Source organism: Falco peregrinus, chromosome 11 (genome assembly GCF_023634155.1).
Source record: "Falco peregrinus isolate bFalPer1 chromosome 11, bFalPer1.pri, whole genome shotgun sequence".
Lineage (NCBI taxonomy): Eukaryota > Metazoa > Chordata > Aves > Falconiformes > Falconidae > Falco > Falco peregrinus.
In genome coordinates this window covers 11,262,043-11,286,248 of record NC_073731.1, presented here as the reverse complement: position 1 = coordinate 11,286,248, position 24,206 = coordinate 11,262,043, and the positions used below count along the sequence as shown (strand labels likewise).

At 38.4% G+C, this 24,206-nt stretch overlaps 1 protein-coding gene across 1 annotated transcript in view; it reads left to right on the top strand.

Annotated features, from left to right (window-relative positions):
* RMDN2 (regulator of microtubule dynamics 2) overlaps positions 1-24,206 on the top strand; it is a 50,206-nt gene that overhangs the window by 5,799 nt on the left and 20,201 nt on the right. Inside the window, exons 3-7 of the mRNA XM_055816386.1 lie at positions 2,893-3,085; positions 4,023-4,125; positions 6,216-6,276; positions 19,328-19,403; positions 21,108-21,185. Coding sequence (XP_055672361.1) covers positions 2,893-3,085; positions 4,023-4,125; positions 6,216-6,276; positions 19,328-19,403; positions 21,108-21,185 — 511 coding nt within the window. The remainder of the gene's footprint in view (positions 1-2,892; positions 3,086-4,022; positions 4,126-6,215; positions 6,277-19,327; positions 19,404-21,107; positions 21,186-24,206) is intronic.

Sequence of the window (24,206 nt, the reverse complement as noted above, 5' to 3'; positions counted from 1 at the left end):
CCCTTGGACATTTTGGTATCAGGACATTTAATTTCTGGCCTTCTTATGAAAACCAGTATGCACTTCGGATCAAACTTGGTGAAGACTGGAAACATTTTCTTTCGTTTGAGAATGTTATTCTTCTCTGTTGGTTGTGCCCTTTAGTGTCGCTCCATCTCTTCTCATCTACATCAGCAGGCACAGGGTTGTATGGTTCGTTGCAGTCCCTAGGAATTACTGGCCTTGCCTACACTGAACAAAATTATTCAATGCTGTGTTTTTCACTTCCCATAGGTTGTTTTATAGGTATTGTTTTGCCTTCTTTAAAGCCAATCGACAAGTAAATTGAAATTTATGGCACTTTCATCAATGTTTAAGAGGTCTGCTCCACATTTAAGTTCTTTGAGAATTCATAAAGCAGACAGAGGAGACAGGAGAGAATTTCTGAGGACAATGGAGGTGAGAGGGAGTGGGGAAGAAATGACCTGTCCTCTCTGCTGTTTCTCAGCACAAATGTGGTCTGGAGATCATGTTTCAGTAGAAGAAGTGGAATGAGGAAAGGCTTGATGCAGTATGGTCTGATCTTAAAAGATTATTCTTCCATGGTATTTTATAATTATGGCTTTATATGTGGCACATATATATATATACACACAGGTTTATAATTATTAACTCCTTATGGCTTTACATCATCTGTTAGATAGCAACCTACTTCACACTTTTTCCATTTGAGTGTCTCTATGAATATTCTCATATGACTGATCTGATGTCATGTGAGTTTGGTGTTTGGCCTCACTCTGATGTTTAACCATGACAGTTTGATACAATGCTGCTGAAAATCTCTGCTGGGCTAGTTTGGAGTGACAAGGCTTGGCTGTCAGCCCAGCCTTGGCCTTTATATTTTGGCTGGGAGAGTAACATTTCCTAATAATCACTTTTGTCTGTTTTCTAACATTGGAACAGTAGTGATCATAGAAATCTTAGGAAATGTTTATGCAGTGAAGATAAAGATGATGACATCAACACTGATTTCCAGACAGTGATTCCTTACTTTCATATCTACCTGCTTAGGTTCCATTTGATGCAGTGCCCAAATTCATGTAACTAAAGACATACAACTGCAGTAATGTGTGGGAATTTGAAATTGCCTTAACTGCTTAGCTGTTGCTATTTTATATTAGGTTTTATTACCAGTTTTATTACCCTTATTTTAGGTTGGTAATTGCACAAATCCTCAGTGCATTTTTCTCTTTATTAGGGGGGCTGGGGCATCCAAACCATTTGTGGAAAGGTACTTTCCAAACATACTTCACGTCATAGGATTACATATTAGAGCTAGAAGACTGCCCCCCTCCCACCAAATCCCTTGCACTTTTGGTCAAGTTAGTGTTCTTACAAATACAGCCTATATATGATGTAGCTCTGCACCCACTTCAGTGTAACTATGGAAGAACAAGATGCTGTGCTTTTGAAGATGCTTCAGAAAAACAAAGTAAGTGTTCGGTGACTTAGACTCTGCAGGATACAACATAGGATGTATCATCAACTTCATCATAATTAAGATTATGTGAAACAAACCTGTAGGAATCTAGGAAGTTTCCCATCTCTGCTCTGCTCCATGTTGTTTTCCAGTTTGAACATGTACATATGTTTTATGTATGTATTGTTTTACCTAAATGTATTCTGACTCCTCTTTCCCACATTAGCGGGTTAATTTTGCAGTGAAACTGTCAGGCCATGTCTAGCACTTTTGTACCTTGATAAGCAGTTGTACTTCTTCATTTATAGGCTGTAAGTATATCTGCTCATGGTTTAGTTCTGGTCACTTCTAAAAGCAACACATTGGAAACAGAATATTTAGGAGTCATGATTATTAACCTCCATTTATACTGCTAACATGCTGTGCTGGTAGTATTGCTGGAAAAAAAATTTTCTATATTTTGACTGTCATGGCCTACTTTGATTATTCACTTGCTTAATGTGTATGGTACATTTCATGCTTTTTCTGCTCAGTTACCATTTAAAGAATCTCTGAACCTGGCAGCTGATATTTTTACATTATTATTTCTCATGAGAGCAGTATTTTCTAAAGCGGCAGTGCAGAAAATAGGCTTTTCTGTCCATTTTTTGTACATAAGAAAAGATGTACTTTTAAAAAATAGAGCCATTCAGCTGCTCCTATATGAAATTGGAGTACCCTAATGTACGCTCAGCACTTTGGACAGTAAGGCCACCTGCTTATCTCTGTATGTTATTTATGGTCTTTGTAAAATATTCCTTTGTCCTTGACTGCTTGTGCTGAGTACTTGTGCACTAAACATAATGAATTAATATAAGCTCTTTCCCAGCTTCAGGCATTCTGACCCTCAGAATGTCAAAGTAAAGGAATTGGTCACAGTGGTGGTACTGCTTATATTTAGATCTTACAAGCGTTTACCAAAACATTGTGTAAGTGATTCTTAACAGCACTTATGGTTTGGTCAGTAAGCTCATTCCTATTTAAAAAAAAACAAAGAAATTGAGGTAAAGAGTTGAAGAGGCCTAGTCAGGGTTACAGAGCATGTCTTAATACACATCAGTGATTTAAAGTGTTCTGCATTTGAAACACAGGGATACATGTGTTTCTAATATGCATCTGCATTTTTTTAATGCAGTATTAGGCAGCAGAATGGTGTAATTACTTGCCTGTTATGTTTGGAATATGGTTGTGCTGTCCCTTTGAAGATAAAGGTTTTGTAATAATAATTATAAGCTTGTAATAACAATAATAATAATAAGCTTGATACTGTGAATAAAAACTCCTTTAAGGTTGGACAACTGGAAGAAATTGTGCTCTGAAAGTTTTGCATTTGAATTTAACAATGCTTTACCAATATTTTTAGAAAAGATGGTTATTATTTTCTGTGATTTTAGTTATCTTACAGCTCATACTGATTCTGAAGGAGACTCTGAGGAAGAAAAGGGATGTATCGAATCACCCGATGCCATTGTAAAATCAGAAGAAGGGGAGTTATTTAATCTTTTAGAGCAGGTAGACAATTTGCACAAGGGTTCAGAAGATGATAAAAAGGAGGGCTTCAGGCTGCTGCTTGAGAAAGATGACAAGGTATTAATGGGTAAACTTAATATTATTTTGCTATTAAGTCATGCTTTGCACTGCTTTTGAGAATTCCCTTAATACAAGCATTAAAATGCACACAGGAATGGAAGATGAAATTGCATGCCTATTTTTAAAATACAGTGAAAAAGAAATATTTCAAGGTGGCATTAATATTCATGTTGGGTGGGCACAGAAGATTTATTATTTTATATCACATCCGGGCTCAATAAATGCAAAATGTTGTTTGATTTATGTATTCTTGTATGCAACAAAGAAATGATACTTACTTTTACTGGTTTCAGAATGGTCTATGTGAGAAAGTCCTGCGTAATTAAGCAGTACCCAGACCTAGTATTCTCAAGAAATCAAACTAGGAGCCTGTAGCCTGCTTATACCTTTCTGGTGTACTTCATGTGAAGTTTTCTTTTGATTTTACTCTGCGCATATGTAACTCCAGATAAAATTTCAAAATGGTTTCACATATAGCGCTTAATTCAGTGTATCAGTTTCTTCTGATTTGGCAAACATTAGTTCTGATTATGTTTTCATTAACGTATTGAAATACCCAGGAAGGTCGATGAGATACTAATTGTGAGTCAGTGTGGTGCTTATGGCATCCCTGAAGAAAGCACACATCACATCATGCAGGGATCTGTCGGCTTTATCTTTTTATTTTTTATATTAAAACAACTTTAAAACTGGTTTATGAAATAAAACTTCTTTAGATGGCTCAGGGTATCTCCAGAAGCTGTATTATATTGTCCTTAGGTCATGAAAAGTTCGTCATCTGGTTGTTCTCATATAAACTAGAAGCAGTATAGAAGGATGCAAAATAACCAAAAAATTATGCCATATTCTAATAACCTGTTTTAAGAATTATGAAAGGAAACTGTTTAAATCACATTCTGATCAGTTTAATTACCCAGCTGTCCTCTACTTTCAGTATGAAAACTGTGTGGACTTTCTTTGGAGACTTGCACGTGCTTATGGAGATCTGTTTGAGATGACTGCTGATGCTGAGGAGAAGAGGAAATATGTAACTGATGGTAAGTAGAGGAAAAACGTTTATGTGGAATGCCATCTGAATGTGGTGAAACCTGCTTTGAACTTTGGTTGAGTTTTCCAGTCCAAGGAATTTCCAGTCCAATAAATGGGAACATTTGTGCTGTAATAATAATGTTTTGTGCAATAAACTGCCGCAGTATACAACTTCAGGGCATTGTTTCCTCACTGGAGAGATTAAAAATCATTGAAGGAGAGGTATTGTGGGTCATAATTGAAGGCTGTTGACCCTGGATGGTGTCTTAAAATCCCGTATTTTGTTGAGAATCAGATGGATGCACAATGTGAAAAAAGACAGATGCTGTCAGTGCAGTTTCTGAATTACATCTCTGGGAGAGCACGAGGAATAAAGAAATAAATGCCAAGGCAAAGTCAAGGTTTGTCTTTCAGCTTTCCTGTGGCAAAGGAGCACTGCTACGTATCAGCTGCCTCTTTTGTGGGGATGGTGGGGCTGAAACTTTGTGATTCTGGAAAAACTATTACCCAGAAACAGCAGCTGTGTGTGTCAATTTATATTGCTTCCAGGCATCTCTCCTCATGTGTCCTGTTTGACAGCTTAACCTCAACAAAGTTCTGATTTTCCTCTTCACAGCACTTTTTCTTTGTTGCTTTTAAAAGCATTGCCCTCTCTTTCACTGTCTGGATGCATATTGGCTAGAAGTACAGTTTACATTTTCCCTTTTTCTTTTGGCCTGTCTCCCCCCCCCCCCCCCCATTTTTATTTTTATTTTTTTAAGTAAAACCTACATCTTTTCTACCTGTGCCACTCTCCTCCAGTCAACACGCTCTTTTTACAATAATCCTTTTTGCCTGTATCTGGGAATATTTCTTTCTTTTGTCTCTCCATTGTCTCTCCCTTTTTCAACGGACCAAATCAGGTTTTATAAGTGTATTGGAAGCCTGGTTTATTTTGTATTTTTTGACACTGATCCTGTTTTCTACTTTGTTTTGTATGCAGTGACATCACTGACAAAGCAGTTTTGGCTGCCCTTTGTCATCGTTAAAGGCAGTGTCATGCCTTTGTGCCATCATTAAGTATTCCATAGCCAACATCAGCTTATTCAAGGTCCTTGTCCCTATCCTTTTGTCGTCTAAATATTCATGAAGACTTGCACTGTCTTAGCTATTTAATTGATACTGTCTTTGCTTTAGTAGCAAATTGGCTTCTTTGTATGGAAATCAGACAGTGCAGTGAGGATTATGACACAAACTAAATTACAACAGTAAACTCTGTTGTTGGATCCTTTGCTCCAGTGACTACATGTAGCCTCAGCTGATGAAAGATAATGGCATAGCAGAAGACAAGGAGAGATAAAGAATGATGGAATGAAACTGGGTCTTAGGTGTTGGCTCATGCTTATGAAGCGGCGGGTGGCGGCAGCCTTTTCATCTCAGTTTTTGGAAGTGATGCAGAGGGATTGTGACTGTGGGGGAGCTGGCAGTATTTTCATGGTTTTTTTCATTCCACTGGGTTGGATGACTGTGTATGCTTTTATTTTATGAAGTTAACTTGCAATACAGAAATGTCAGTGTGGTTTAATTGGTTGCAGCTGAGACTTTGCAAACAGCAAGCATCTTATCTGAACTTCTTACTGGGAGCATGGGTTTGATCAAATCACCTACTGTCATCTTTATTCAGTTAAAAGTAGTACTTAATGTAAGTCTTTGTGCTGGAAAGGAACTTCAACTAGCTCATTTCTGTACCCAAGGCAGGAAACTGTTTCGCTGGCTATTCTGACAGGTGCTTCTCTAACCAGCTTTTAAGGGTCTTCAGTGTTACAGACAACATGGCCTCCTTTGGCAGTCCAGTCCAATCCTTCCCTGGTTTAGCTGCATCTGAACTGGATTTTAAGGGAAAATACAAAAATTGCACTCATATACATATATATAGATAGATGCACATATGTATGTATGGATGTGTAAATAATGTAAAGCCAGGTCGTTACATTGTCCACCTAAATGAAGAACCAGTTTCTTCTTTGCAGCTAAGTGCATCAGGTTGCTTCATTTTGAGAGTTGCCTAGAACATGGAAGAGTACAATGAATCTTTTAATATACTGTATTCCTTTTACAGGAAAGATCAAAGCTGAAAAGGCTGTTCAGCTGGATGCCAGGAGTGCTGAGAGTCACCAATGGTAAGTTTGAGAATGTGTGCATTTTTGAAAACTTATATTTATAAAATCCAACAAAAAAACCCCAGTTGTCTTTGGCTCCAAATAGCACCCACAGCAAGTGACGTTTATCATGCTACAGTTTGACATCAATTTAATAAATTATTCATTAATATTTTTTCATGGTTTTATGGAACTCAGTTATAATCGGTAGCAGCTAGAAAGGTCTAAGTATTCTGTAAAAGCATTTACTATAGCATGTGAAACAACTCAATAACCATACTTCAGTACATACCATGAAATGTAGAAGGGAGTATTTGCTTAAACCAGTATGTTATTGCTCAGAGAAGTCATAGTTTTGCATTTACCTTCTCTTTCAACACTTCACAAAATAATGTAATTTAGCATTGTATTTTGTCCTTTCTTTTGCTTGTAATTATCTACATTCTAATACTTAAAAATAGACTATGGAAGCTTCAGCGAACTTCTCTTTTTTTTTAGTTTTATCGTATAATTTTCCTCCAAACTTGGCACTTGGATTAATTTTGTAGACCTTGCCAGGTCTAACAAACTCTGCAAATATAAATATTTTTTATCAAATCAATGTTATCAGGGAGAATATAATTCTGCTGTGTTCTAGCTGTATTCCTCACCTGAATATTTTATTAATCAGTTTTACTGAGCTCCTGATTTCTTTTCTAATATTGTTAGCTTTTCCTTTCCATTTTGGCTTCTATGTTCTTCATTAATCTTGTCATTACACATGTAGGATGAGATCTCACTTAACTTTTGCATATCTAAACCAAATCCTTTTATCCCAGACTCCCTTCACAATCTAAAAAGAAGCAGCCACTTCTGGAGTGCAGTTCATCTGAATCCATTTTGCCCATCTGTAATGGGGTGAGAAGAATTTCTCCCGAGGTTCAGCTGACAGCATTTCCATTGCCAATAAAGTGAACACGTCAGCTAGCTCAGGTTTAGGTACTTGATTAGACAAAGATATTTCATTAGGTGACACTTTGGCTTGGTCTTTGTCTCCGTCTTCAAAGATGGCTATGTTATTGTTCCACACTGTGTTCATGAGTGTTACTGTATTTCTCTGATTCTTTTTTTCCTTCTGTTTATAACAACTAGTGATCCAAACACTCACTTTGTAGCAGTGGGGCACTAGAAGTGGTGTGCTGTGGGAATCTTGACTAAGCTTCACCATCACAGACAGATTTTCATTTGCTCTTTCCCGTATCTTGGAAGTAATGCTGCTGCCTGCCTGGAGGTGAAGCCTAGGTCCCAGGTGTCTATAATGTGGCAGCTTGAGACAGGAGCCTTTGCCCAGCTGTTTGTTAATTCCTATCAGCTGGAGGTTGCCACCATGACAGCAAAACTAACAAAAGAGGATCATCTGAGCATCACTCTGCAGTGCAAGGTGATTTGAAGCCCACAGCTTGAACACCTGCTGAAAGCAATTTACAGCCATTTCAGCTGTTTGCCTGTCCACAGCCATGGTCACTTCTTCAGGGTAATGCTGGTGTTTATCTCAGCTAGAGCTGTGTGTATAAGCAACCACAAAATCACATGCGAGCACAAGTCTTGCCCCTCCGCTTCCTCCCCAGCCCACAAGACTTACAAAATCTCCTAGTATAAATACTTCACTGGCAGAAACTGTGCTGATAAAAGCTTACATGTTGTTCAGGGAGAGGTAGGTGGTCTGCTGGACTTCAGATGTGAAATCCTGTACTGGCAGGCACGTCTAGCAAGGGAAGAATGACGAGTGTAAGGAGAGGTTCCAGAGGTTAGCTCAGAAAGCCTCTTTGAGAGGTTTAAGAGGAAAATCTTACGTTTTGTGAGCTACCGCTTCTTGTAACAGGCAGTGGATTTCTGTATCGTTTACGGTTTTCATCCTTTTTGTATCTGGGTTGCAAATGAATTTGAGGGGTTTATCAGTTACTGTTAAAGTGGTGGCTTTCTAGTGGTATAGATGGATACCACAGATTTGAATAGTTTGATGTAATATTTTTTTCTTAATATTTTGTTTGCTTGTCTTTCTTTTCTCAAGTCTTTCTGACTTGATGCATGATTTTGAAAGTGTGATGCTCCATACTGGTTATGCCACTCTGAGGCCCTGACTACTGGGCAGAATGGACTTCCATGCTCCAGGCAGATGTCTGTATGTTTTTGTCTAGCCTGCCAGCTGCTGTTTCAGTCTGTGGTTCCAGTAGATCCCTTTCTGCTGTGTTGCTGCTTAACCAGATGGACTTGTTTTGTAAATGTACATTTCTTTTTAATTCCTTGGTACTTTACACACATTTCATTGATTTTGTGTTGGTTTCAGGCCATTTCCCAAGTTCATTGAGGTCATTTATGTTTGTAAATGCTTGCATCCTCTCCTAGATTATAATTTTATTTTACATGTATTTTGTTATTTTGTGGGGTTTTTGAAATCGTTGACTTTATTAAAGAAATTACTGGAAGATAATGAACCCAGCACAAAACTTCGTGTGAACCTGTGCATCATTATAGGTGTTCCACAAACCCAGTTCTGCAACCATTTCTACAGGTGATTAGATGATATTTCCATGGTTAGACTTTGAGGAACATCAGGTAGGATAAAGTCAAAAGCCACATAAAGGTCAAATTATCCCAGTTGTTGCATTCCTCTGATATTCCAGGCTTATTTATCTTGTCAGAAGAGAAAAATATATTTGTTTGATACTGTTTGTTCATGACAAATTTGTGGAACTGTTTTGTATGCTTCTGCACTGACAGAAAGAATAATTTATCTTGGAATGTTAGGAATGAAAGCTTAGGCTGGTTTGTCTGTAACACCTGTCCTTTCCTTTTTTTGTAGATAGCAACTATGTTTGCCTTTTTCCTTTCTGCTGGGTCTTTCTGCATTACCCAGGAGATTTTGGTGGTCAGCTGTATGTCAGATCTGATTGTTTGAGTCTGTCTAAACATTATTTTACATGTTAATCCCCATGAACAGGAAATAAGACTTCAGGAAATCTTCCCGGTAGAAAACTGTGCTCTCAAAGTTGTATGCAAACAGAATTTTGCCTAAAATCATAAGTAGATAAGACTGTGTAAACAGAAAACAGTGCAATACAATTAAGGCATGAAGAAATAATATGTAAAAGTAATATGAAATCCATAGTTAAAAAGGATGATAAGAGAGAAAACAAAAATGAAAAACTAGAACAAATACTTACACAAAAATACTGGGATTACTAACAGGTGGTCACTTAAAGAAGAATGGCTTGCCAGTTTTACCTAAGTTCAGCGATGAAGGGCAGTACCCAGCTCCAGATTGACTGTCTCCATTATATGTATCTACATGTGAATGAGGGACTCATCCTCCACTTACAGGGGATGGAGAGTTGATAGGCAGAATGTGCCATTCGATGTGCCAGGGTATTTGGATGGTATGGCAGACACCACACAGCACCTCCGGGGGTCTGCACCCTTGCAGGCCGGCAGGTGGAAGTGGTGGGAAGCCCTAGGGCATCTCCAGTGGCAATAGGCACCTGTGTCCAGGCTGGGGACCTGTGAATTGAACAGGGTTTCCATTGACTGTAATAGGAGATCCGATATGCAGTTGAGCATCTCAGCACGAAAGCAGGCTCAGTGTGAAAGCAATGCTGTCTCAGACCAAAATCCTTCCTTTTCATCTCTCTGCCAGCGTAAAATTTTCTGAAGCTGTATAAGGTAAATAATCTTAGCCTGTGTAAGATAAGCCCATCTGTTTGTTGAACAGTTTTCTCGGTTTTCATGTAAGTTTCTCATTCTGTATTAGCTACCTTTCTGACCTTGACTAAGGAAAGTTTTGGTTCATTTCTTGCTAATCTGCACTTTCTTATTTCTGAGGGGGGTTGATATTTCCTATCGGCGCATCTGAGGTTTTAACTCATGTTTGGTATAGCTGCTATCTATATTGTCCACTCATGCATTATTTCTGATGTTCTCTTAAACTGCTTAATATATCATGGCTTACTAAATGAGTGAGGATTAAATGATAGGCCTGTTCTTTCCCTGGTCCTGTTCCTTGCTCTCTACTTACAGTTAACCCTTGGGGGTTAGGGGAAATATAAGTGAAGAAGAGATTGAATTCACCCTTGTTGTTTTCATCTTTTGTCATTATTTCCTCCTTCCTAATTGTTCTGTACTTTCACTTATGTTTCTTTTACTTCTGCTGTGATTATAGCAGCTTTTCTTACTGCCTCTTAATGTCTCTTGTAAGTTGCAATTCAGTTTGTATTTAGCGTTTCTGATACGTAGATCTTTAAATATGCCATCCAGCTCTGAGATACATATATATCTATATATCTCTTTAGCACCCATCCAATATTCTTAGCTTAGCCGTGTGCTTTGATTTTCTCTTTTAGCGTCAATTACTTTTGGATTTTTAAGTCAATAGAGAACACCTCACTGGAGCTGAACTAGTTTTTAAAATTATTTCCTCTGCAGCAAAAAGGGTCATTTGCTGCTGTGTTTTGCTTTATAGCACATTTTAATGGTTTAGCCTGTCAAGCAAGGATTAGGGCAATAGACATCTTTGAAAGTTTGAAGCTTATCCCTGCTGCTGAAAAGCTCTGCTTACCACATAAATACATTTTTGTCACACCCTGACTGACATAACCGTTCCAGTAAAGGACTAGTGCAGATGGAGTTATACTGGCAAAAACATCCCTTTTCCAGAGCAGGGTTTTTCCTGTTTCATGGGAGTTCTATAAACTCTTTGGGAAGTAGAATGTATCTTTTGTCTCCAGCCAGAGAATTTAACAGAAAGGTCCCATGAGCAAACTCTTGCTAATGTAGGCCTAGAGTTCAGCTGTCTTGCCTTACTTCTCATATTTACTTCGGTTAAGAACAAAAAAATGCCATTTATCTTCTTAGATCACCTGTATTTTTTTATAAAACAGTATCGTGAAGTACATCAACAATCAAAGTGGCCAAATTACTGATCAGAATGCTGACAAATAGCCAATATTCATTGTCAAATTAAATGTGATAAAATATATGCAGAAACAACAGAGCAAATTATCTTGAAGTAGTCAGTTGATTTGGGTAATGAACTTTTGCAGCTGTGAATAATTTTCGTATCTAAATCCAGATTTTTGAAAACATGTGATCATACTTAATATTGTAGTTGCCAATGAGATCAAAAAACCTTCAGATTTTTTGAATGGTGACCTCTAAAAAACAGAAGGAAATGGAAACACTGGAAAGCAAAACCATAGCTGTAACCTTTTATTATTTGTATGACCACCCTAAAGAGAGGCAGAGTAAATATTCTGAGTGACTTGTTGCTTTTTTCAACCCATGTCAATGATTCAAATTGTGAAGGAACTTGCATGCAAAATTTGGCATCAGCCACTTGTAGGCCTTCTTGTTTTTCACAAGCCTCAAACAAAATCTTTTTGTGGGTCAGTGATTCCCAGCTGATAGCTGTGAATCCTCACAGCTCATCTTGGACCATGGAGCATCTTTATTGTCCGGATTTTAATTGGAAGTGCTGTGTGAACAATTTGGTGCTATAGTTGCTTCAGATGGCATTGCTTTACAGCTTTATGATTACAGAAAACACAAAATGTAGAGGCATGTTAATAGTGCTTTTATTTAAAACTGACAATCACTTTTAAGTTCTTTTTGCAAAACAAGTGAGTTTTAAAGTTTGTGGGGGGTTTGTTGCTCTTTTTTTCTTCAAGAGTTTGGAAGAGGTCCAGAAGGCTTTTCTGCTGTTGCCCAGAACCCCACACTTCCTTTTTTGCTGAGGCCTTGGTACAGGTTTTGCAAAGAACAGAGAGGTTACTAGATGTGGACAATGTTCATGACATTTGCTTTAAAAGATCGTTCTTTGCACTGAGCTTTGGTTTGTTTGCCACAAACTTAGCGCTGCTGTTAAGTTTGGGCTACTCTATAAAACTGACCTGCTAATAGGAGTCACACAGCATGTGTTTCATTTAGATTTGAGTGAGGTTATCAAGTGAAAACCTAGTAATTTTAAGTGAAGACTCCCCCTGAACCACACCTGCCCCTAAAACTTTTCTGTCATGTGCATGTGGGTTGCTCAGAAGCACAGAAACAAGTTTCACAAGCCCAGGGTTGTCCATGGAAGCAGATTCTAGAGCTGACAGTCCCTTGCTGAGAGGGAACACTGCAGAAGAGAATGAATTGGCTTTGTTGATTACATGAATAATTAGAACTTACTTGGGTGTTTTGGCTGACCTGTATTAGTAAGCAAAAAAATGGAGAAGGATATAATTATAGAAATCATATTAGCTTTTGTTAGTTGTAGGTATTTGTTACTCATTTCCAAGACTAGTTCAAAATGTCGACCCCTACGTTCGCTTTGTGCTAAGCTTGTGCCTGGGCTAGACCTGATGTTTAGGGAATCTTTGACTTGCTAGTATGGCTTAGACTTCTGAGTGGACTTGCTGTACTAGATATACAAAACTGAAAGAAGTGATAGTCCCAGGCAGAGCGTGTTGCAGTGAGGAAGTCTAGACATACATACTGTGAGGCTTGTGTGTAACAGTGGAGTATCTCACCAGAAGGTGTTTTGTATTACCTGAGAGGTACAAAGTATTCAGAAATTTAGAAAGTTGTGTTTCTACACAAAGAAAGTATTCAGAAATGTAGAAACTTTTAACTCATGTGTCTTGCGAGCAAAAGATGGTAAAGTCTCTCAGCGTAAAGAACTGCTCAGAAGACGGTTCTTAAGAAAGTCAATTACTATTTTGATGCAACCGGGATTATGTTTCTCCTGGGATTCAATCAATGGAATAATTTTTAAGCTTAAGAGGTATTAGTATCCAGCACGATAAAGTCAGGTTCAGAAATGCATATAACTTGGGTATTTGCAGGAATGTGGGGAGCTATGCAGAAGCAGGAAAAACATAGCTCTTATGGAAGAGCTTCCTATTAGGTGGCGTGTACGTGCAAAGGGATTTTACAGAAACATCCCACAAAGAAGTGAATGTGTTGTGTACTCTCAGTAACAGAATTATAATGGATAATTTGTCAGATTTATAGGTGCAATGGCTTAAAAATAATTCTCTGGTGAAATAAAACTCTTTAAAATTACTGAATATGTTGTACAGTATTATCATACTACTGACAACTTTTAAAATTAAATCCATACCATGCATCTTTCTGCCCTTAATTATCCCTTAATTAGACTTAGAAGAGACAAATAACCTAGAAGCTAGAAGCATCTGTTCCTGTTATACAGTCTTATTTTTCAGCAGTTGATACCTTGTGCAGAAATACTTTGAGTCAAAACTTGCTGTAACAAGGGTTTGGGTTAGTAGTTATTTGCCCTGCATTTGATTCATGGGAAGACCAAAAAAGTTTTACAGCAATCTTTGTTGTCCAATTTATTTTATGTTGTTTAATTAATTATGCTTAACCTTAGTCAATAATCCTTAAATTACATCATTATTTTGGTAAAAATAATTTTAAATTTCAAATATAGAAAGGCAAATTCAGAAGGCATTTCTGAAAAGCTGTAACTTGTTCTGTAGGAAGTGGATCAGGGGGATCTATAGTTTCTTGTGTATTTCTGGTTAGAGCATTTAAATAAGAGAGAATAGTGGTAGGTCACGCATTAGGACTGTGTGGTTGCTGGGGTTAGGGATTAGGTCTGATGAAAGTCACTTTTCTTGGGGAAAAAAAAGAAATCACAGTCTAGTGGAGGGTTGTTTGTTTGGGTTGGTGGTTGGGTTTTGGTTTTTGGGTGGGTTTTTTTGGTTTGTTTTTTTTCTTTTCCATAGGGCAGGTCAGTGGAATATTCCAGTTCAGAAATGTTGTTGCAATGCCTCAGGGCATTTGTAGTCCCTTCTCCAAGTTCTCAATCTGTTGATCTTTCTTCTCTATGTTTCCCTCCCCGCTGAAGCAAGATATCAGATATTGGCACTTGCATGACAGTAGCCCTTTGCAAGGGACTGAGCTTAGGTCTGTAGTCCAGCCTGTGAGAAGGAGTATCATGCATCCCCAGGGAAAAAGTTATTGAAATAGCAGTGCATTGGTGAAACACTTCAGCACCCTTATGCAAGTGCAAAGGAGGTGGGTATGAAATGTGAAAAGATCTATTTACTGCAATTTTTTTACCAGAATGGTCACAGAGGAAGTAGTACTGGCAATCTAGACCTCTAATACATTTCTGTCAGGGAGAATTTTTGTATTACCATCTCTGAAAGCTATTGTTTCACTCTGTTTCCACATTTCTGAAGACTATATCTTACCAGTATCTTCAAGACTGTGTTTGCACCTATAATGATTAAAAATGTCTGCTACAACAAATAAAAGTTACATTTCTGGAACACAGAAATTTAACACAGTTGTGGGTTCCACAACGCCAGAAATGCAGAAAATGGCATCCACGTGTTCTACTGGTGAACTTCTGTGAAAATGCATTAACAGCAGCATTTTTCCTTGTTTTGGTATGTTGTATGTGTTGCAATAAATTACTAAGCCAGAATTCTTATATGTCCTTACTTCTGTGGTTTTTTTAAACTAGCATACTGGTTTGGTTCCCATGTTTTTGCAAGCGTCACCTACGCAAGTGTGTCCTACATCTGATGTTTCCCTGGAGCTCAGCTGCAGTGCTTTGGTGATTTTTTTTATGTTAAAAACTATATTTCTGCCAATTTCTACAGTGTAGGCTCAGTTATATTCCAAGAAGAAGAAGAAGAAAAAAAAGAAAACAAAACAAAGCCCACCTAAACACTTCACTTTGCACCTTGGCGCATTTTACTCTGTATATTGGCAGTCTTTCACATTTTTAGCCACTGCTCCCATACCCTCACCAGCCTGAGGAAGGTGATAGCAAACTGATACTTTACTTTTGCACGGAAACTTAGCGTCAGATGAATTTTTAGAGATGAAATACCATGGAAGGGAAGCGATACAGTTTGAAGTATGCCAAACTGTGATCTCTGGAAGAGTAATGCAACAGGGGTCGTAAACAGTCATATAATTGCAAAATCTCCCTGCATAGGCATTGATATCTCATTGAAGCTGGATTAAAAAGAAAGCCTGAGCGTCTTGGCTGCATTGCAGAGACTGTCAGAATACATAAGTGCGTGAAACTGGTGAGTGAGTTGATGGCTAAGAAATAAAATGGGAAGCACAGGACTGAGCTGTGCAGAGATGGGGAGATGCAAGAATGCATTCAGAACCAGAATGGAAATGAACTTTCTTTTCACTGGATTGTTTTTGTGTTACCCACACACTAGTTAGTCTATACTCATAATATCTTACATGCCAAATGTGAAGAGGAAGGAGTGAAAAATAGGTATAACACAGATGAATTAAATTCTTTGGTTGTTAGTAAATATCACAAACTTTCCTCCTGTTTACAAAGTCATACCAATGGCAATTAAAAACTTTTCTGTTCATACTAGGCCTCTAAAAGGGAGACCTTGAGTTCTAAATGTAAGCCCTGTACCCACACATTTCCAAAGTCTACATGGGTTTTTTTAGAGTTTTTTTAGGTTTTTTTAGAGTTGGGATACATGGAAGGGGATATGGAAGAGGGAGGAACAAGCCTGGCAAGATGGATGTTAATTCTGAATTTGGCCCTGTGAAATTTGTTAGGGAAAAAGTAAAAATTGCTATATTTGAGTGTCTTATTGTGGCTTTATCTTAATTTGAAGCTTTAAATCTCTTCTGTAAATCCATCTCCTATGGGATAAACTGTGGTTGCCAGAGTCTGTGTTGCTAGCAACTCTGCGTTTTTGATATTAAAGTTCAGATTGCTTGCGAACAGACTTGATAAAATTTACTGGATCAACCTCTGTTCTTCTTTTTGCAGCAGGTAAAGTATGGCCCTTACAGTTTTACTGTGTCTGAATATGTGTAGAAATTCTGGAACACCAGAAGGGAAAACCTTAATTCACCTTGATCTGGACCCCTCTACGTGAGGGCTGCGTAGGCACTTGGCATCCATTGCTGTCGACTGCTGTTTCTTGCAAGTCTGAGTTTCAGAGACATCGCTTGTAGCAAAGGGACGTGGTGCTGGCTTATTACTGCGTTAGGTTAATTGTACTTGGAAAAGGAGTGTTAATTGTGGATGGTTGATCTGTATGCTTGTGTGGGTAACTTTTCTTCCACCTGGAAATATTTTTTTTTTTTTTGTGTTAACAGAAGTGCTCTGTCCTAATGAGGTTATGATCATTCTTTAGATGATTATTTAGATGATATCATGATCATTGTTTAGCTGACATGTCTGTGGCTGGTGTTTGACGTTACGTGGGAGCAGCGTTGGGTCACTTCCCTGCAGCGCCTTGTTGGTACGGTTTTCTCTGTGATTTTTCTCAGTGGAGGTCCGAGCCGTATTTTAACCTTGGCATTCAGAGGGCGTGAGGCAGGCGGTGGCCCTGCAGGCAGCCAGCAGCCGTTCCTCTAACAGAAGCACGTACCTTGCACCCGTTTCACAGGACATTTGCACGTTATTGTATGGCAATTTTTTTATTTCTCCCCTCCTAATTTTTCTAATAGCGCACAAGGTGGCGATGTAAAGGCGCTGTGAGAGGCCGGTGCCCCGGGGTGCCTGCTGTGCCCGGGTGTCACCACGAGGTGGGGCAGGTGACAAGGCAGCGGGAGGCTGCGGGACCCCGCGCTGCCCCCCCCGCCCCCGCCGGAGGCCACCGGGGAACGTGGACTGAATGACAAGGACCTGATGGCAGCATCTCTGCTTAGTTCCATCCTCGTTTCCTCTGATTGTTGGTGGCACAGGTTGCCCAGAGATGCTGCCCCATCCCTGGCAGCGTTCAAGGCCAGGCTGGGTGGGGCTTGGAGCAGCCTGGGCTGGTGGGGGGTGTCCCTCCCCGTGGTGCGGGGGTAGACTAGATGGTCTTTAAGGTCCCTTCCAACCCAAACCATTCTGTGGATCTATGATTAATGCTACCCTTTGCATCAGTGAAAATAAACTTTGCGCTTCTTAAAAAAACTTTTTGAAAATTATTTAAAATGCCTAAAAATATTTTCTGGGCAAAAAAAAACTTTTATTTTTTTTTTTAAGAAAGGAAATGAATATCTGAAATACCATAGAACTCCAAAAATTAAATAATTGATTTATACCAATTGCCTGCCTAGCCCACTTCAAAAGTATAAAAAGGAATAAAAACAAAACAACCCAACGCTGATACATGAAGGACATTCTTATTTTTTTGTATTTAAAGTTAGTACGTTGGCTTATTTTTCATTCAGTGAAAAATTTATTGGGATTTCCCTCCCCAGAGATTTTAGCTGTAAGTGGAAGTTTTTCTTTGAACTGGTTTAAACTAAGACCCTCTTTCTTGTCACGCTCAGACAGAGAAATACTGCAAGATGCTGGATTAGCTTGTTCGCTTTTCATTGTTTTCTTTTGTAGCAGCAATCCGTTTAGCTATGGTATGCTGAGTTTATCTGATTAGCACTTAATGAGTGAAAGCAGTAGGGGAAATGTTGCCTGAGTTACTTCAGCTTAATAAAGTTTTCAGTACCTTCCCCCTCTTTCTAAATACCTGAACTTTCCTGACCCCCACCCCTTGCTTTTTCCCCCAGTTGCAGCCCGTTCCCATATGAAACGCGCTCTCCCTGCAGCCTTAGCTGTCAGAAGCAGTGGTGCCATTAGCCGGATTTTGTTCGGTGCACACTGGTCGCAACATACGTCCTGCTCAACAGTGTTTGACAGTCTGTCTGCAGCTCTTAGAAATTCAGCTACCGCTGTTGTGCCAACACGCATGCCTTACCTGGGAACACTCACTGACTGAAAACGCAACAACCTGTAGCATGAATATTTCTAATGTAAAACCATTAGGTATTGCTGTAAGCAATAAAATAATTTCTATGGTTATGATAGTGGTGACATTTTAATGGGGATTCACTGGAGCTTGAATAATTACATTATGGAAAGAAATTCAAGAAAGCTGAGGTTTAGTAATGCTTAAAAACGGGATGTGCTATTACAGATTGCAGGTCTGTTACCATAATTAACTCCATCAATTTCTTGCCTAACTCTCATGTTTTTCTCTGGACTTCAACTTGATTTCCCTCTTTAAGGTTTAATTTTTTTGATATTGCATTGTAAAATCTTTAATACAAAAGCAGAATTCTGAAAAATCTAGAGAAATAATCTGTATTAGTTTATGCTGCTTAAATATATCTTTTGTAGTTCTGTTAGTTCTATACAGAAATGTAAAGTTGTCTTAATGCCAATGAAAATGGGTCCAAAGAAAGTACAATTGACATCTGTGCAAGAGATTCCTTATGTATGGTAGGTTCTATAGCTGTTGAAGTAATAAGGAAAAAGCAATAGAAATTAGGCAGGGTGTCAATAAGATAGTGTTGCTTAGGAAACCTGATTCTTTATAGGTAGGGACCTCTGAAAATATTATCAGTTATACCTGCTTAACTATACACATTTTTTGTAGAAATGATCTCACATTTCTTTTATCCCTGTCATTGTCTCTGATTTATAATAATAATAATAGCAATAATAATAATCTTAGCAGCAGTAATAGCAGTAGTGATCCTGTTAGAGCAGAATGTGTGTGTATGTTTTTATAAAATTTTAAAGATATTAAGAGCGCTAGAGGTGCATACATGCACCAAGGTGCATAAGAAGGATAAAAGATGACAGTGAATGATTTTTGAGGTCTGCACAGCTTCTTGCTGAGCACATCATGAGGATTTGCCTTCCTGTGTGAGGTACCGTGGCTGATGGTGTTCATTTTCCTGGTGCATTGCAATGCAGAGCACAGTGTGTCCAGTTACACTGCTGTCAGTGCTGGAGCCAGCCTGGAAGTGTCACAGTGTGAATTGAATAGTGGAAATTCTCAAGAAGAAATCCGTTTTTTCACTTCACTGACAGCCCTAACAATGTCATTTAAACTTCTTGTTTCCATTGTCGTTTTGTCTTGTTTGTCTGTACCTTAATATGTACGGCCCGTGCCAAACTTCTATCCAGCCATCAAGATGGAAGAAAAACAGGTCTTAATCTGTGAATTAGGTATTGAAATATTTTGTAATTTGATTCAAAGGTTTATTTCAATCACAAAAAGTATGTGTGTGTGTTTTTCTTTTCCCCTCTCAGGTTTGCAATTATGTGTGGCTATATGTCTCAGTTTGAAAGTGTACAAAACAAAATCAGGAATGGTTATCTCTTTAAGGTATGTTTTTGTAGGTTTTTGGGTTTTTTTAAGCTATTCCTTTAAATTATTTCCTTATATAGTATCAAAGACAGACTTTTCCAATGCAGTATTTCAGCCTCACAGGTCTATTTTTGTGACGATCTTAACGTGAAAAAGTTTTTTTTATGTATGTGAATAGATTATATGCTTACAAAATATAAGAATTGAGGTAGGATTCTGGGAACAGCACTAAGATTTCTCTTTTAATTTGTAGTCAAAAGTGGGGAGGAAAAGGGAGTAACAATTCATTTTAGAAAATAAAAACGTAGGAACTATTAAGTGTTGAACTAACACAGCTCTGCAATCATCCTTCATGCCACCCCTAAAAAGTAATTCTTGTTTTAACAATGTCCTTTCAAAAGTAATTGTGTTTTTGAAGAGTCAACAGTTTGTGTTATATGTGCTACTCTCCTGCTCCTTGTCCTTGGCGTTGCTTAGGCGCTTTCCATCCCTTGCCCTCTGGGCCCATGTCCTCCCTTTCTACCTGTCAACGAGAGGCAGCAGATGTGTTCCACTTCCCCAGGAGGGCCCAGGATGGGTCCCCGTCACATCATGTCCGTGTAAGGGCTTGCAGCGTTGCAGAGCTTTCCTATGAGAGAGCATTAATTACATCTGAGCTGTGCCAAGTGAGCTAAGCTCCAAGCACTGGGACAAGCTGGGAACGAAGGGAAAATGACAAATAACACAAGTGCTGCCGTTGTTTAAGGATGGAGTTTAAAAAGAGCCCACAGTGTTAGCAGTAGCCTTCTCAGGGAGGTTTTCCTCTTCACAAGTAATTACCGAAATCAATGTGAAACATTTGGAAATGTTAAGGATTTGGGAAAATAATAGCATGAAAACATAGCTCCTATCTGAATAGTTTGTGGACAAAATGTCTGAATAATAGGCTCTTAGATGTGTGTGACAGATATTTTAGTGACTGGGTTAATTAGAAAAACAAAGATAACTGGCGGGGGAGAAAAGAAGCCTTGGTAGTTAAATTTATTTTGAGAGACAAATAGTAGTTAGGGGTGAAATAACACATTTCTTTTTTTTCTCCAAGCTTACGTTGAGCAATAAGAGCTTTCTTTAGTAAATTAGAGAAATAAAGATACTCCTGACCTGTAATGAAAATGGTTTTGGAAGAAGCACCTCATCAATACCTTCTAGGTTTTACGGTTTCACTATAAACAGAACCATTTTATTTTCTGAATTCCACATTATAGTAACAGTTTGTTGTGTCATGTACTGTTTCGTTGGGACAGTCACATTCCAAGGTGGAAGAGGCTATGCTTTGTCTCGGATGATGGGTGCTGGCATGAAAGATCTATCAAAGAGTGGTTGCTTTCTCAGTGATGCGGTGTGTGACAGTTTCCTAATACTAACTGTAAATAAAACTAATTTAATTGAAGTGCTAGCCTTTTCAAGACAAAAGTTCTTGAGTTCTTTGAACTTTAGAGCTGCTTAGTCATGTTCTAAATACAGCATGCATTCCTGCATTGTGTGCGAAGTTGCTAAATAGTTTTGCTTGTGGTTTTCCTCCATGAGGAAGGGGGTTGCTAGTTAAAATAATTTACATTGTTTGAAAAGAATTGCAGCAGAAGAGAATTTCTGAATTTGTTTATGATTTGCAGCAAACATCTTAGAATGTAAACACACTTGCCAAACAAACATCTAAAGTGACACTGATTTTCTTCCTAATAGGAGCACCTAGACAAAGCAATTGAACTTAAGCCTCAAGATCCCTTTTTATATTACCTAAATGGAAGATGGTGCTATTCAGTAAGTTGTTTTTTCTCTAACATATTAATTGAGTATACTGAAAAGTGATAATGCATTTGAAATGAAATAGTGGGTCTTAAAGCAAAGTAGGTGTTTATTGAAGTAGATGTTCTGAGCGAAATGGAGCAGTGCATTTACATTTTCTGAATTATCTTCCACGTGTGTGATGTTAACTGCTGACCATTCCTGTCATGTGCATTAAGTAAGCTGTGCTTATGTGTCCCTCATTGTTGTGTTCAGGTTTCTTATCTGAATGTATGAATGAAAAATAACTGATATTTGGAAGGGAGGAAGAGTGACCTCTTGGTTTCAGTTCTTTGTTCGGCCACAAATTTTCTGTGTGACTTGGGCTGGTAACATAGCCTTTTGGTAAGTTTATTCCCCATCCATAAGTGAAGTTAAAAGCACTTAACGTGCTGAGGGATTATGTCTGTGGCAGCAAGATTACCATACTGGTTTGGCAAATTCCAGGACAATGACACAACTAGGATGCGGGTATAAAAACATAATTCACCAAAAATTTTTGCAAGAGATACAATTTGTGTTTTGCCAGCACAACAGGTGGTTTTGAATGTTGCGTTAATGACATAGTGATAAGTACTCATATATGAAAAGTTAAAATAAATGGTTTACATGTTTAGCTGTTGATTAATTTATTAATTTTTTGTAGGAAAATGGTGCTTGTGCTTGTAATATGAGAGCTGCCTTATTCTAAAGCTCACATCTTTGATGGCTCAGATGGCTATCCTTATTGCTTCATCTCTAATGCTGTGAAGAATCTTTCATCAGAAGAAAATGTTCTTGCATAGTCTACACTGTAAAAGATCGCTGGGAGGCTTCTTAGAATAATAACTGCTAATGCGCAATGAATGCCAGCCCTGCCTTTTTCCTCCAGCTACTTCCAGTGCTAGTCACTACAAAGTGCCTGCAAACTGAAAAGGAGTTGCTGTGATACATTGCAGACTTTGTCTTTATCTGCAACAAGACTTAATGCAAAGTAATCTTTCAGCAGTTTTTTCAGATCATATATTTAACTTTCAAAGAGCTTTCAGCAACTACATTTTTTCTCAGTTGATTTGTATAAGGAATGACACCAACTTTTTCAAAGAGCTTTTCATTTTGCATTTTGTCACACTGTATTCTTGAATACTAGCATTAGCTATGCAAAAGTGAGTTGCTGAAGATTGTCCTATAGTATGCTTGCTATCCTACCTTTGAAGAGCATCTCTCTCACCAGTGATTCCCTAAGTGCTCTTTGCTGTGCTGTGTCCAGCAGCTGACTGCGGCTTCCTTTTATGTCAAATACTCCCAGATATTTTTCATGGCCAATTTCTCACTTGAGCTATCATTTTTGGAAACTTAGCATGTGATCTCAGTATACCTCACTTTGTTCCTGTTTTACTGGTTTTTTACTCTTGTTTCATTTTAGTGACCACTGCCAGTCCCTGACTGAGTAATACCTGTGGTGTATTGCACTGTATCGTTACAAACTCATGTTCCACGCTTGCAACATCTATGCAAATCTTCCTTACTGAACACTGAAGCCACAGATTAGCATTTGCTTTAGAGTATGACGTGACCTGCATTTTATTAAGTGCAACAATCTGCCTAAACAGATGTAGCCACTGAAATACTTAAGGATTGGTATCTGATTTTTCTTTTTCTTTCTTTGCCTTCTGTGACTGCCATGACAAAATAGCAATCTGAAACACTTTGAGTAGATTTTCATATTAGAAATAAATGCAAGTTTAGGACTGAATAACATTATGTTTTAACTTCTGGAGTTGTCAGCTCTTAAAAGCTTACTGTCTTTTGCACGCTTTCAGTAGCAGAATGAGGCCATCATTTGGGATGTTATGCTTTAAGTTAGTTTTAAGGCTCTGCTATGAAAGCTAGATCTTAACCCCAGCCCAGTGAAGTTGACAATATCCTCATTAGTTTTACTAGACTGTATGAATAGGTTTCTATGCTGATCCACTAATGCAAGTTTTGGCCTTTCATGTGATGCAGATAGTTGTAAGAGCTTGTGGAAGATGTGGCAAATTCCTTAGCCCTATTCTGCAGACGGTGATGTCTCATGTTGTGGCAAGTCTCTCAAAAGTAGACTGTTGACTGTGGCATTGGTTCCAAATATTTCTTCAGGGTAGCGATTACGATAGGGTCCTTGAAAAATAAATTTATCATTCCTTCTCTGTACTGGAACCTGTAGATGGAGTGATAGTGCTCCTCTTAGACCCTCTGGTTTTTCTGTTTAGTTTAGCTGCAGTTGAGCTTGGGAAAGAAGTTCAAGAAGAAAAAGGGAAGGCTGAGAAAAGAATGTTAGTTTTTACATTTAGCCTAGCTGACTTTGGGGTCAAATTAGGATTAGCCATGATATTTGTCCGTTCATAAGTGTTGCTTCCAGGAGTATTGTTGTCTAATTTTAGTCATGTGTTCTTTTACTGAAGCAGCGTAGTTAAAGATACCTAGTGCTTAATACTTTATAGGCTTTGGTAACACTATAGGGAAACCTGATGTACTTAAATCTTCCTAGTGTAGTCAGACATTTCTCATTCACTCCCCATTTAGTGTTGGGGGATCTCATTATTATCTTCTAGCACTGTTTGGGGGGCTGACAAACTGAGAAAAATAGCTATAGCATAAGAGAGTGTAAAAGGGGATGCTTCAGGTGTTGTAACTCAGAGTTCCAATTCATTTTCACAAATGACAAGCAGTTGAACAGACTTTTAGGGAAAAATTGTAATAGAGGCAAATGGAGCAGATTTATTGAAGGCTGAAACCTATATCTAGAGACTGCACGCTGTACTAATAAAAGCTATTTGATCTGTGGGGTTTTGCCAGAATTTGGCTCTGACTGCCATTTCTCACCCTCCTCAGTGTAACACAGTCCCTTGCAAAGAGCAATGGTACAGCAATGCCAAATTTTTTACTCAGCAGTTGTTCTTGCTGGGCCAGAATTGAAGCTAATGCGAAGTGCCCTAGTGCCTTCCAGCAGGACAAAAGTGCTGGATTTTCACTGCC